Source organism: Somniosus microcephalus, chromosome 17 (assembly GCF_052327205.1).
Source record: "Somniosus microcephalus isolate GS21.2 chromosome 17, FLI_Smic_1.0, whole genome shotgun sequence".
NCBI classification, from domain to species: Eukaryota; Metazoa; Chordata; class Chondrichthyes; order Squaliformes; family Somniosidae; genus Somniosus; species Somniosus microcephalus.
In genome coordinates this window covers 25,765,112-25,780,652 of record NC_141003.1, presented here as the reverse complement: position 1 = coordinate 25,780,652, position 15,541 = coordinate 25,765,112, and the positions used below count along the sequence as shown (strand labels likewise).

At 44.3% G+C, this 15,541-nt stretch overlaps 1 protein-coding gene across 11 annotated transcripts in view; it reads right to left on the bottom strand.

The window, feature by feature from the left end:
• Window positions 1–15,258, bottom strand: part of lmo3 (LIM domain only 3) — a 69,556-nt gene extending 54,298 nt beyond the window's left edge. The window contains exons 1-3 of one of the 11 annotated variants that reach the window (XM_086010072.1): window positions 12,435–12,723; window positions 11,727–11,854; window positions 6,847–7,060 (exon numbers count right to left, since the gene is read on the bottom strand). In XM_086010072.1, the coding sequence (XP_085866198.1) occupies window positions 6,847–7,052 (206 nt within the window). In that variant the 5' untranslated portion in view covers window positions 7,053–7,060; window positions 11,727–11,854; window positions 12,435–12,723. The other 10 variants (XM_086010076.1, XM_086010078.1, XM_086010071.1 and 7 more) reach the window with 10 other exon arrangements.
• Window positions 15,259–15,541: the final 283 nt, after the last annotated feature.

Genomic DNA, 15,541 nt, shown 5'->3' with positions numbered 1-15,541 from the left:
CCAACAGACAAAGCAGGGTAAAAATGTCTGAGCTCAGATGTCAGGCCAGGCCCTTGGGGTGGGGGAGGGGCAGGATGATCGCTGATGCACCACTGCTTTTCCTGGCTCCAGATGAATTAAAACTTACCCTTTTACTGGTGGTTGCTTGCTAAGCCACCTCTACGCCTTCAAAACCAGAGTGGAGCAGGCCTGATTTCAGAGAAGTCCTAAAACAGGCATTTGGCCACTGGCTTGTGCCAAGGTGGAGCCTAATGCTCACTTTAGGCAGCCATCTAAAAAAAAAAAGTGGGCGGACCCAATTTTGGTTTGAATTTTTTCCAGGTGTCCTTGGAAACTCATTGCGCCTGATTTCTACCCCAGTGATAAAATGAAATGTGTTAACTGGTGTGCCTTAACCACAAGGCAACACACATTGGGTCAATAATACAACTGCAGAAACTTACACTTATAGCACCTTTAACAGAACAATATCCCAAAGTACTTCACAAGAGGCATAATTAGACAGAAATGGAACAGTGAACCAACGAAGGAGTTAAGAGGGCTGACCAAAAGCACGATCAAAGAGATGGGTTTTAAGGAGAATCTTAAATGAAGGAAAGCAAGTTGGAGAAGAATTCCAGATTACAGAGCTTAGATAGCTGAAGCCATCAACGCCAATGGTGGGAAAATGCAGAACACTGGCTGAGGTTAGAGATAAGGGTGAGGCCATGAGGATATTTAAACAGAGAATTGGATGCTCTGGGGGAAAAGCAAGAGGCAACGTGGGTCAGCAAGGACAGGAGTGTTATGATCGGAATTTTATGCAGGATAGGATACGGGCAGCAGAGTATTGGATGAGCTGAAGGTCATGGAGGTTGGGAGGTCAGCCAGGAAGGCATTAGAATAGTCGAGCCAGAGGTAACAAAAGCATGGATGAGGCTTTCAGCAACAGCTGGGCTGAGGTGGAGGTGGGTGATGTTACGGAAGTCGAAGCAAGTGCTCTTTGCGCTGGAGGTTTTGGGGGTTGGAAGCTCAGCTCTGGGTTAAATAGAACACTAAGGTTGCCAACAGTCTGGTTCAACTAGAGACATGGTCCGGGGAGGGAGATCGAATTGTATGCAAGTGTACAGAATTAGTGACGGGGGCCAAAGACAATGGCTTCAGTCTTTTCAGTGCTTAACTGGAGGTAACTGTGGCTCATCCAAGACTGGATGGCAGACTAGCATGCAGATGAGGAAGAGGGGGGCCAAGGATAGATCCACAGGGAACTTCAGGGAGGTAACTGCAGGTGCAGGAAGAGAAAACTTTGCTGGAGATGCTCTGGCTAGGATTAAAAAGGTAGGAGGGGAACCAAGCAAGGGGAATCCTACCAAACTGGACAATGGAGGAGAGGTTTTGGAAGATGAGGATTGTGTAGCTGACGGTGTCAAAGATTTGAAAGCGTTTGAGAAGGGAAACTGCACCATGGTCTCAGCTGCAAAGGATATCATTTGTGACCTTGATTAGGACTGTTTCTGCACTGTGGCCAGGGCGGAACCCGGATTGGAGAAGTTCAAACATGGAGTTACAAGAAAGGGCACAGATTTGTGGGAGGAGGCATGTTCAAGAACTCGGGAGGAAAGGGAGGTTGGAAATGGGCTGCTAATTTGCAATGCCAGAGGGGTCGGCGAGGGGCAGGGGCGTTGACATTTTTGAATGTGAAGATACTGTCGCCTTCGATCATGTTTATTTTTCCCCAAGTGTTATCATAGACTTCATAACATCACTAACTAACAGAAGATCTCCAGTCAAGGGACAGACAGGTGTGGACTAAAATCCAACAATTCTCAATCTAGCAGCTCAAGTGGTTCAACACTGGACTCTCAACCTAAAATGTTTCCCACATTACAACAGTGAGTCTTCAAAAGTACTTAGTTGGCTGTAAAGCACTTTGAGACATCCAGATGTTGTGAAAGGCACTATATTAATGCAAGTCTTTTTTCTAAAAAGGTCACAAGTCAGCCCTAGTCTCATCACAAACTCTCTCGCTTGCTTTTTCCCAAATGCTAAGCCAACACTGCTAGAGGAAAGTAAACAGCCAATCTCACTCAAGTCCAGCCTTCAATCATCTGAACAGAGTGGCACTGGGTGGTGAAGTGGAGCAGTCCACCATAGAATCACAGATTACAGCATAGGAAGCACCCATTCAACCCACTGTCACTGCTCGCTCTTAAACTGGGAGCAATCTATTCTAATCCAGCCTTTTCCCATTGGCCACCATGGCCAATGCTACTAGCGGAGGGGTGTTTGGGCTGGGGATGGGTGGGAGGAGAAAGTAAATGAGCAATACCGAGGGGGAATAATTACATATTTCTATTTATAAACGCTGAATATGGAGCTATATTTACTGCACAGACCATTTCCCTTTCTACAATCTGTGTGTGTTTATTGAAGCTGATGTCAAGCTCCAAATTAGCAACCTCCAGACATAACCCAGGTTTAGACACATTTCACTTTGAAGGTAATGAAAAGTTTTGAATTTAATTTAAAACTGGTCACTTATTTCTGGACAGCCCACATTTCAAATCTGATCAAGTCAATATACTGTATTGCCTATAAAAAAGTGGTCACATCCAATCTGTGGGTGGGGGATAAGGCAGAGGTTTGGGGGGGGGGGGGGGGGGGGAGCAAGCATCAATTTGGAGATAAATGGAATGAGCAGCTGTCAAATGCCACCAAGTGGCTTCAGCCATTTTGCGAATTTGAAATGCCAGCTTTAGCCAAGCTCCAAGTGATAAGCAAACAAAAAGTACGGTGTTATACAGCTTCAAACTACTATCCCAGTGGTGTAGAGTAAACAAATTCAGATTTATTCTCCATCGGCTGCCTTCACTTCACCCTGCATCAGTGGATGAGGAAAACAGAAATGGGCTTAGGGTGTGTGCTGTTCAGTTAACTCCAATATTCACAGATGTGCATTTGACGTAGCTGTACTGAGCATGACATGCATGTACATCATGTAATGCTGCCATCCAGATTAAAGAGAAGTGAGGTCTTCCTATGCAAACACGAACAGCAGTATAAACCGAGGGAGGTGGAAGTGAAGTAGGCTGAATTTGAATGTCATTTAAATATTATTTGATCCTGCGTGTTACAACATTTCCTTTTACTTAGCTTACCAAGGAAGACGACTTTTATACTGCTATGTGAATTTACTTGAAGCGCCATGGGCATGTTTAACCAAGTGTGCTGCGTGAATAAAGCATTACTAAATACTGACTTATGGTAAAAGGGAAAACTTAAGGTAGTGGAATTCAATGCGAGGCAAGCTTACTGATGCAAAATTCCTCCCCCCCCCCCAGGAAAATAAAAAAAAGATCTCACTCAATGGTCACTTGTCCCTCCCAATGCTGTTCCAACAGAAAGAATAAAAAGCCATTTAAAGTTTTGGTTTGAAATTCAGGGGTTAAGGGTGGGGTGGAAGGGGAAAGCACATTATAAAAATAGGAACTATTTTAAGCCCATGCATCAAAGTTCAAATAAAGTATGTGGAATTGATCACTGCGGAATATGTGACGCAACAGTCACATGACCTCAAGTAACAGGCATCAATTTTGAAAGCAACCATTCCAATTTCAAAATTTGGCTGATGTGGGATTTCTTCCAGGATGACTTTACAAGTGTATAGTAAATATTTATAGTTTTGATGTTATACTATTCTCAGTAGACAGCAAGATACTGCAGAACACACAAGGACAAGTTGAATAGAATTTAACACTAAATAACATCACAATATACAAAGTCCCACAACCATATCAAATGGTTGCCACAAATTGGCAAAAAACTGGGCTCGATAAGAACAAATAATGCTTTACTTCAGTTAGCATTTGAAAATAACTTAGATTCCTACACTAAATGTACTGTGAAATACTCTGCCCAACTTAAAACAGCCAAAAATGTCCCCATTCTCTGCAAATTTCTGCATGTAGCCTTAATTACCAGAGCCAAATTAAATCAACTACCTGAAGTAACTTGAATTGGGTCAGTTCCAGTAAATTTATTCAATTCAGACACTTGATATGCTGCGCGTGACCCTTTAAAAGAGAAAAATATTCCTCAATGCTCACACGTAGCTGTGTGATTGGAGCCACAATAGCTAAAAAATGCTTGGTACTGTACCAGCTATTTTAGTGGGGATTTACAGTCACACCCATCCGATCCCTACTTAATTTTCTGGTGTTGAAAACGTACTGTGGCTTTGCCTACAAAAAAGGAGCATGGGTTAAAACTAGCACCAGAGATTTAAATAGAAAATTGGGAGTATCCAAATTGATTCTGAAAGCTAAACCCAACCTAGCCACAGACAGTGCTGGGAATTATAAAGGGTGCCAGACATAGTACATTCAGAAAGGCTGCCATTTTTCAGTGCCTGCTTCATATTTCCAGCAACTTAGGAGAGGTCAATTGAGAGAACACAAATTAGGAAACAATACCAAGGACTTGAGCTTGGCTAAGGACAGAGAATACTGCAAGCTTAAGACACATCTCTACGGTAAAAAGATGTTGGATCAATACACAACCTTGAAACGTGAATGATTGGTGCATCAGAGGAGCTTCTGTTTGATTGAAATACAAGTTAACACTTACTTGAACCAACAAAAAGTATCCCTGAAATGTTCAGAGCAATTGTTTCAACACTGGAAGAAATAGGACCTACCCAGCTAGCTTAGACAATTACCCACACATTTCCCTACTTTTTAGTTACACCATAACCATTAACAAAATACAACCTCGGAAGCCATGGGATAAAGATTGTACAGTGGAAGCCAGTTAATAGAAACATTTAGTGATGCATAAATTCACCGATATCTCATAGGATTACAGGGGCTATTTCTCACTATTGGAGTAAGACAATTTGCACAGTAATAGGCAATTTGGTACTAGTATGCATTAAGAGGTGTGACCTTTAGCTGTAATACCAGAAAAAACACATTACATTTTTGCAGCTCCCCCACCCACACCATCAAATATCTATCGCTCTCCCCTACCAACTATCTGCTCACTAGTTGTTCTGCTGCAGTTCCACCCACATTTGCAGCCAAAGACACAGGCTAAAATAAAAAAAAAAAACTGCAGATGATGCTGGAATAAAGAGACAGACAATGCTGGAAATACTCAGGTCAGGCAGCGTCTGCGGAGAGAGAAACAGAGTTAATGTTTCAGGTCGATGATCTTTCGTCAGAACATCTGACAAAGGTCATCGACCTGAAACGTTAACTCCGTTTCTCTCTCCATAGACGCTGCTTGACCTGAGTATTTCCAGCATTCTGTTATTTTATTACAGGTTAAAATATTATGGTGTGGAGAATAGCTGGAACACAGCTGTTGTGGAGAGGGGAGGGGGCAAGTGGTCACTTCCTTACACGTTATCAGATCGAATGGCATCCTTATTAGGCACTATAGGCTGCCCAGGCCATCCACCTAATCAGAAGTTTAGGATTGTGAATGTGAAGAGTCCAGCTTTGCTGTGGCTGAAGGAACAAAAACGGGAGAAGTTGCAAAAAGCAAATCAAGAATCTTGCAGACGAGATGAATCGTGATGGAACCAGACGGTCAGCCTATAAATGGTCAAATTGCTCTAAAACCAATTCAAGACGTCTTGGACATTTTTCTAATGCATCATGACTATCCATTAGTTGTAAAAATGAACACAGAAGGCATTGAGGGGGAAAAATTGCCAAAATAAAAAGCTCCACACGATTAGGTGCTGTAATGTTTTCAGCAGCTTTTTGTTGAAGATCAACTTTTCTTTTAGAAGCAGAGGCGTAGAGGGGGATCATTCTGCACAAATATGCCTTCAAAAAAAGTGGGGCTTTTAACAAGACAGCTACAACAGAACGCCACACCGTTATGATGTTATAAATCATTATTTGTGTAATGTATAAACCACGAATCATGCTACACACTCGCCGCCACCCCCCCCCCCAAATTCTCCAGGAAAATAGCACTCTGTACTTCAATATGTCAAGTGCCAGGAGAATATAGAATAAGAGCAGAAATGGTGGCCCTCTGGTAAATAATGACCCAACACATTTCCACGCTGGCTGTTTTCTTCCAGCCGTTTGAAAGCCCAACGTCCTCCAGAGGGCAGTGCAGCAGCTTGCAGGTAAAGTTTGCAGCCGAGTACTGCTGCAGCATCTTTGGAGTGTCTACAAATCAATTAAAAAGTTCCAGAGTAGCCAAGGTTACTTTGTGGAAAAACTAAACACAAGACTGCGTAGATTGAGCACTGCGAGAAGCGGTGACCTAGAATTCTTTAAAAAAAAAAATCCGAAAACAAATAACTGTTGCTGACACAAGGTCGCGATTTTAACTCCCTCAACCCGAGACATCGCAGCGGCCAAGGACTGAAGGGGCTTCGCTGAATACTGACCACTTCAGCGAAATCACTTAGCAGATAGACCGAAGATTATTTTAAATGGCCGAGTCTTTTTTGAATGGGTAAAGTCAGCAAGGGGAGGATTACGGATATATCTGTTTTATTAGTCATGCAGGCTTAATTTCAAGGGGAAAAAACCCCCAAGGCAAATCAATAGTTTCCTCTTCACTCGTTTCAGATTTATTTTACAGGACTCTCGTGTTTTGACTATGCTCTGTCGACCACAGGAAAAACACAAGGCTCTGAGCGGGCTTACATTATTCCAAAGTCAAAAAACCTCATTAGGAAATATGCACTTGTTAAACTTAAATATTCGGAAAGTCCACCTACTCAAGCACCTGACATTTTAAAAATAATAAAGAAATGGCCATTTAATTGTCCAGCCCACAGACACGTTTCTTTCTCTCCTCCCACCTCAACCCTGCCGTCACAATTTAGCAAAGTGTTACCTCAGATAGTCTCTGCGACACAGGATGAGGTTGGCCTTGGTGTAGAGCGTTGAGCCCACCTCGCCCAGACGGCAGTCACAGCAGGCACATTTCAGGCAGTCCTCATGCCAGTACTTATCCAGCGCCTTGAGGAGGTAGCGGTCTTTAATCTTCCGGTTGCAGCCAGCACAACCCTTCGGCTTGGTGTCTGGCTGGGCTGAGAGCATTTGTATACCTGGAGGGGGGAAGAACCAGAACAAGCACAGAAAACAGACCAGTTACTGGCGGATCCTTCAGTTCAGTGTGTTCTATGCTGCAGTCTATTACATCGCTAGCTTTAAGCTAATCAATTGAATATTCAATTCCCAGCTAGACTCAAATGTTCTGTATGAAGTGATAACAAAATACTGCTTCAACTGCTGGCCAGTTTCACTCCTGTCTATGATTCTCGAGCTGGGGGAAAGAGAGGAAGTGCTCTACTTAATAAGGCACAGACTTCTTTCACAACCAACATCATCAGTGCAGCGATCGCCTGGCAGGAGGTGGATTCAAGGGGGGCGAGCTGGACGGTGACGGGGTGTCACCACCACCCTACCTTCCTGGCAAGGGGCCATCTCCTTCGGTGTAGCGTTATATATAGGACACAAGCCGCTCAAATTCAGATCAGAATTGAGCCGCTTGGAGCGAGGCAGCGACGGGACTCGAACCCGCCAACCTCTGCTCACGGGACTCACTGCCGCACCGTGTCACTCATTCACTTCATCTGTACACAACAATCAAACTTTCACATTCACTACTTCATTGCATTCGGTACTGTTAGTAAAGCACAGTTTCCCACCACGTCCTTATAATATTAGAGACTTGGCTAGCTCGCCTTCCAACCATTACAGGTCAGTACGTTGTGCTGAAGCGCCTTTTTGGAGATATTTGATGATTTAATGGACTAACCTCTTGCCTCAGTAGAAAATACCCTTCCCCGCTCGATTTGGAGATGTTACAGGCGTGCTAAAGAGAGGTCCATTATATTGTAGGAAAAAATAGCTCTAAAAGAGCCCATTAGTAAAGGAGAATTTCCAGATCAAAACTGCAATTACTGCACTGTGCTTCCTCTTTTCAATAGATCCTCACACAACCATTTGACAGAAACCACAATTTATAAATAGAGGGGTTAGGCACGGCCCACACAGTGTTACATTTAGCAATGGTTAGAGCCACTTTATTCCATTTAAACTGTGGTCACTGTTAAATTGCTTGGATTCCATTGTGAACAGACCCCACGGTTGATTTCATCTATTCTCTCCTCTTATCCCAGTGCCATTGAACCACAGTCAAACAGCCTCAATAGTTAACAACAGGAGCGAAATAAAAAAAAAGTGCTGAAACTCATTTACCAGCCCCCGGATAGCAAGAGTTTCATTTTCCCCCAGAATATGCTGTGTTGCATAGATGTTCCCAAGCAGATTGTTAAGTCGTTTGTGCCAGGGGGAGGGGAAGGGGGTTTGGATAGATAGATTTGAGACTGTGGGACCCACAGCTGGGGAAACGCCGAGGCAAATTAAAAGAATTTTGCCAACACAGTCATCGGATCATTGAGGGATGGCAAACAAAAGATTTTTTAAAAAAAAACTGAAAGCTAGGATCAAGCTTAAAAGCCGTTTCTCTCTTGTTCAATGGCTCGGAGCGTCCCTGCGGGCTGTAACCCTCCGAGACTACAATGCAAATAAATGTCCCCAGTTCTCGGGGATTGAAAAAGCTTTTTAAGCAGTGGAGCTGGGAACCAATTTGATTCTCTCTCTCCTCTCAGATGCAGCTGCAAGGCTCAGAGATACTGACATTTTTCCACTCTTATCAGTTTAATTACAGTTTCCATGGCAGCAAAGTGCTGGTGCTTGGCAAAAGCCAATGAGAGATTTGCAACAGCAAGCCCAATTTCTGATGCAGCCAGCATACAAAACAAAAAGAGAAAAACCCACTTTCACCGTTAACATGCTCAATCTAGGTGCTGATGTCTCTCCCCCCCCAACCAAGAATCGGTCTGAATAATGCGAAGGTATCCATTTAAACCGGACAGCAGTCATTGACAGAAAAGGACATCCTTCAAAAAAAAAACTCAAAAAGCAATGACTGGAAGTAGCAGAAAGCGGCATGCTGCAAATTGAATATAAAACAGACTCTGGTTTTGCTGGAAGCTCTTTGAAGAACTCCCCTTATGTTTGGGAGTCGGATCACAAAACAAAAATGGAGAATCACATTTATGGCCCTTACCAAAAAACTTTTCTCCTTTTCTTGCATCAGTTTGACGGCAAGGCCCCTCCCTGGCAATCTCTCCCCTAAACAACCAAATTCTTCCCCAGCAGGGTCAAGTGGCGGCCGTGTACACACACACCCCGAGGCTGGCCATTGTCGAGACTGACAACGCGCAGACAAGACACACGCTGCAAAAAGCAAACCGCACGTTTTATCACCAGGCTGCTACTTACAGACCCGAGTTGTATGCATGCGGCGGCTGTGCGAATGACAGAGCCACATGCTTTTTAAAAAAAAACTCCGCTGTAATCTTATAATCCACCCCCTCCTCTGCAGTGGCGAGCACTCCGGCGCAACTTTAAATAACAGGAGGAACCCTTGAAAATGTAACGAGTGTACAAATCAACTTACCAAGGGACTGGGAGCTGCTCAGCACTCAGTTTATATCATTGTAATAACTACCCCACAACGGGCGCAATGACTACATGAGAAGCATCAAGTTCAAATCAGAAATAAATAAATATACACACACACACACACAAATGCACCATGACCAGAGGTTGTAAAATAGGCACAGAATACTTATTCACTTACCGTCCCTATTAAACATGAAAAGAAACCCGCTCAGCAGACAACGTGTACTTCCTTCCAGCAAGGTCAGAAAACAATGAAGGGCCGAAATGCACTTGTATCGTAAAGTTTAAGATAATGAGGTCCTTAAGGAGCCGCCAGTAATTGAGTTGGTCGCAACTCAGCTACAGGTGTTCTGTCTGGGTATCTGCGGCGTAACCTTTCCCTGCGCGGACTGATTGAGGACAACTTACCTATCAGCTTATGAGAATTGTCCTAAACGAATTCAGCTTCATCATCTGCAAATTCAATCCTTCGCCAGCGAGACACAATGCAGTAAAAGGTCATTCAATTATTAGCGAGGAAGCGCGGCTGCGAATGCGCGCACACACACACACACACACACACACACAGACAGAGAGAGCTCTCGTCAAACCACACGGCAGCGCTCCCCATACTTCGGATATTTACCACACACACACATACTTGCTGACGACTCGAGTCCAGCAAGCAGCAGCTCTGGGATGGATCATGCCTCAATGGCCAATTTCCCCATGGCGAAATTTACAATCAGCCACAAGCTATGGTTGCAGTCAGAACCACACGCAGTCTCCCTCTCTCACACACACACACTTCCGTGATAGAAAGGCAAAGCAACCAGAACCAACCTCTCGAGTGCGTCCAGTACCAGAGACTGCGGATTAAGGAGACCTTTCCTATTGATTTAACCGTTTGACAAAAAAAAAGTGTAGCAGAGCCGAGTTGTGCTTTCCCCGTTACACAAAAAAAGCCCTCTCCCGTTTACCTCTCCACAACTGCTCTGAAATATCAACGTCTTTTGTTAGCCAATACACACAGAGGCAGGGAGAGGAAGAGAAAGGAAATAAAATCAAAACAAATGGAACAGCTAATGAGGACAATTAAATTAATTATGTTCAAGGAGATGAGATTTTTTTTAACTATGATCTGCTACCCCCTCGCTTGCAATGACTGCTCTGTAATTCATGGCAACTGATTAGTGCATCTATGCAAATCTTTGTTTAAATCATTCAACTAATTAAATGATAGGATTATTCTTCTGCCTACAGTGACATCATTTCCCAGTAATTAGTACTCTATTTAGACCGTGGCAATAGATTCCTAATAACACCAGCGAGCTGCAGACATTTAACCACTTTCTCACACGTCAGTGACAAACTGCCCAAACCCCGATTATATATTGTTCTTTCACCATCTCGGAGAAGATTTAGGTGAATAATATACCACAACCACACTTGGAAAGAAAAAAAGGAATCAATAGTTAACATTCAGCTCCATGCCATTCATTTCTCTCCCTCCCTCCCCCCCAAAATGTAATGATAATTAGATGGGTCATAAAATGCTCCTCTTTTCATTATGACTGATGAAATGCATTAAAGCTGACAGGGTATTACCTGACAGTAATTAGGTTTTGTCATGAATTAAATTATTTGAATGCAGACTATCTTCCCAATCATGCAATTTTCAGGGAAATTTTTGTGTCAGAGAAAAGAGACAGAAAATAGCATTTTCCCCCCTCTCTTCATAATCATATGAATTATTCACAGAATCATCACAAAACCATACAGTTGAAGAGACCCACCACTTAATGCACTGCACAGATGTGATCATCAGTGATTACCAGCGATGAAATACTAGTACACACAAAGTGATTTGGTGAACAAGAGGTGGAATTTAATCATCGACTGATATTCTCTGGAAATATTAAAAAAAAACACAATTCTTACCCTCCACAAATCCCCCCCCCCCAATTTTCAAAAAGAAAATTGTGCATTTACTCCCTGCATCAAGCTGAAAGGTGGTTTTCAACAAGGCAAGCATTTTCTTTCACAGTGGGTAAATTAAGTGCTTAATTGAAGACTCTCAAAAACCCTTTCAAAAAGAACTAAAGGAGATGGCGATTTCCTACTTCTAATGTTCCAGCCCAAGCTGTTTCTTGAAGATCCACTGCAAGGTTTCCATTCACCAAATAATGTACTTAATTCCCTTTATTTTAAGCATATCTTAAATTCAAATTCACCACAAAAGACAATTATTGAACTCACCTTATATTAAATCTCTGCTGAGGGGGTTAATAAAAAAAACCCGTCAAGTTTTCACTTTTTCCTGCTTCACACTAACGTGTGGTTTCGAGGTCTTCCCTTTTTCTCAATTAAATAAAACAAACAAATCCCTGTAGTCACAAAATATAAATACTAAACAGGACAGCGTTGACGAGGTAAAAATTAAGTTTCCCTCTTTTAAAAAAAAACCCTCAGTTTCCAAGGAAGACGGAAAGAGAGCAAATGTCTTTTCATGGGAATGACAGCAGAGCCAGTTACTTTTTCCTTCTAACCGCGACAGCAAGGATGAAAGGGCCACCTGTCTCTCTTCCCTAGCTGAGCACAAAACCTGAGTGGGCCAGTTCCTTTTCCTCCAGTATTTAAGCACCTCACCAGGTCCCTAGTTAGCAGCTTCCTTCAGCTCATCCAAGAAGCTGACAAGTACTGTTAGAGGAGGCTGTACATGTTGCTCTAATGGACCTCATTAAGTTCTACTTACAGATGTTCTCTTAACATAATTGATCTGTGGTGAGTTGAGAGGACTGCAACTTATTCCCCAGCCCCCAATTATGGTTGGGTAATTAGATCCCCAACCTCCAATTTTTCACATTCACCCTTCTAACATTCCAAAATATCAAAGTATCTCTTTCTCACAAAGCCCCCCTTACTGGACTCCACTCGCTCATAGTATTGACAGTTAGATCTGCTAACCTTTGTAGTGACGCCAGGTTTAATAGCACATTCAGTTCACTGACAGAACTCCATCTTTTTTTCTCTCCCCTCTTCGCTTCCTTTTTATTTCCACTCCGATAATAAAGGGGAAGAGAAACTAACTTTGTATAGTTTGTACTTTTTGATAAAAGCCACTAATGATCAGCCCTGGCAGGGGAAGTTCTGTTTTAATGTCTTTAAAAAAAATCTGTTTTAATTCCTCAGATGGAAACTTTAAGGCGCAATGAAGGAGAGAGGTGTTGCTCTGAAACAGTGCGAGGAAAAAAAAAATACTGCACACCTGGGACAGATGAAGACAAACCAGTGCTTTTATAATGCCAATCAGCGAGCTGTTCTCATCCCGCTAATTAGGAAAGCAGCCTAAAACAGAGAGCACTTTGGGAAATGGTAATGCTGTGGTTTTGCACTTAAAAGGAGAAGAAATTTCCTGTACTGTAAGAATCCTGGATTGGCACTAACAATCCTTTAACTAATAGATAAGATTTACTGTGTACTTTTGTTTAAACAAAAAGAAAGATGTGGCCAAAGAATTTGCCAAAAGAACTTTGATAGTCTCCAGGGAGTCAAAGGTCACAGCACACCAGAAAAATGGTGGGTCTGATTTCGCTATGAGGGAGACAAATCTATGCAGGTTAAGGTGATGGTTGTCAGTAGAGAGTTAACGGAAGGCTGTCTGTGTTTACTGCTGGTTTGAGGGTTCGTGCTTCTTCAACAATAGATTCATTATCATTGGAGGGGGGGGGAACATTTTTGCTTGTTAAGGGCTTATTAAGGTCATTAAGGATGAACCCGTGTAGCATTATGCAGCTATGCAGGTTAATCAAAGAATGAATATTATACTCCCGATCATAGTGAGCACAATAAAGAGTAACATTTCAAAGTCTCACCGCCTCAATGAGAGAAATGATTAATATGGAGGCATTTACTGCCTGAGAACATGGGTGTAGTGACCACTGGTGGGAATATTGCACTGGAGGAGGAGAGGGCGGTCCAGGTATAGAGAGGCATAGGAGGTGTGCAATTCACAGCAAGTGTTACCCCAAGCTCAGGGTCTATGGCAAGAAAATAGACTGCCTGTACATAATGGAGGAGCAATACATGCACAGACTCCGAATCATGTTTTAGGGTCAGCACAGAGGCTGTGAATGAGTTATGCCAGTGGTCCAAGGAAGCTGCATGGACAGTCATTGATCTGCCCTGCCAGCAGTATTGAAGGTCACCACCGCCCTAAATTGCTATGTCACGGGGACAATCCAGGTACAGGTAGGAAAGATCTCAGGAGTCAACCAGTTCGCTGTGCACTGCTCCATCAAGGGGCAACTGAAGACTTGTATTGCTACACACATAGCTACATTCATCTCAGCAGCAAACAAATTCTTGTGTTCTCCAAGATAGGTGGCATCATTGGTGATACACATGGTACACGGACTGCTCCTCGACTTTTGGCTGCACTTCAGTCCCATGCTCTTGATCTACGGTCACCCGGTGCGGAGGGGAGCGGGCAGGTTGGAGGACCTCCTTGTAAGCCTGCTCCTGGGCCTGGCTAAAAAAGCCATCAATTGGTCCAGGCAGCGGGCGGTCGAGGGGGTCGTTCAGCCAGATTGCCTGCCTCTCTTCCGCGGCCATGTTCGCACCCGGGTGGCCCTGGAGATGGAGCACGCGGTGTCCGCTGGCACGCTTGAGTATTTCCGCGACCAGTGGGTGCCGCGGGGACTGGAGTGCGTCATCAACCTGGACAATACAATTTTAAGTTAAGTTGTTAAGGTTCATTTAAAGTTTTATTAGTTACAGTCAAATTTGTTTATGTTTTTAATCAAAAGAATACACATGGTACACGGACTGCTCCTCGACTTTTGGCTGCACTTCAGTCCCACGCTCCTGATCTTTGGTCACCCGGTGCGGAGGGGAGCGGGCAGGTCGGGGGACCTCCTCGTGGGACTGCTCCTGGGCCTGGCCAAAGTGGCCATCAACTGGCTCAGGCAGCGGGCGGTCGAGGGGGTCATTCGACCTGACTGCCTGCCTCTCTTCCGCGGCCACGTTCGCGCCCGGGTGGCCCCGGAGATGGAGCACGCGGTGTCCGCAGGCACGCTCGAGGCCTTCCGCGACCGGTGGGCACCGCAGGGACTGGAGTGCATCATCACCCCCGGCAACCACATTTCAATTTAAGTTGTCAAGTTTTCATTAATGGTTTTTTAGTTACAGTTTATTTGTTTATAGTGCGCACCAAAAGAGTACACATGGTACACAACTCCCACAATAATACATTGGTCCTGATATTTACTGGGCCGGGATTTCCAAGTTGGGCAGGGGACGGGGTGAGGGGGGATGCGGGAGAGAAGTTCTGGTCGGGGAATGCCGTGCAGTTTTAACTCCACAGCGTGCGTGTTTTTTTTTAAACAGGTTTTCCGCCCAAGAGCAAGTTGATTGGCAGGCTTGGTTCCCTGTCGGGCAGGGAATGCTCCAAAAGAGGTTGCAGCCCAGGAGAAAGGAGGTTTCCTGCTGCTTGGGGTAAAGATCGCAGGGGTGGGTGGGTGGGGTGGGTACAGCGTGGCCTAGAGGGTCAGTCGGTGATTGTGCGGATGTTGGTGATTGTGGGGGGGCGGGTGGGGGTGGTCCGATCGCATGGAGGGAAACAGGTTTGCTTGAGGGCTGGGGAGGAAGCACACCTGATCCTCCTGGCCCACAAGCAGTGCTGGAAAAGCACTTACCTCTTCCATGCAGCAGTCCTCACCTCCTTTAGCAGCCGGATTTCGAGGCCCTGGAATCCCAGACGGCCAGCATCAAAGCTGGAAGAGAGATAAAGTCTGAGGCACGTAGCCTCATTAAAATATTGAAATGCGTGACCCGCCTCCTGTGAGCAGGTTGGTTGCCTGTCCCCAACCCGCCTCCATTAAAATTGAAGTGGGTGGGTTTGAGGCAGGTTGGGTTCGAGTTTGAGATTTTTACATTTTAACATCCCACCCGGCCCAAACCCACCCATTTTGGGGGAGGTTAAAACTGCCCCCAATGTATCTGAATGTCTGGATCCCGGGGATACAAACAATGCTTTCATTCTGAGGCCATCAAACATAACACATCTCTTTGAA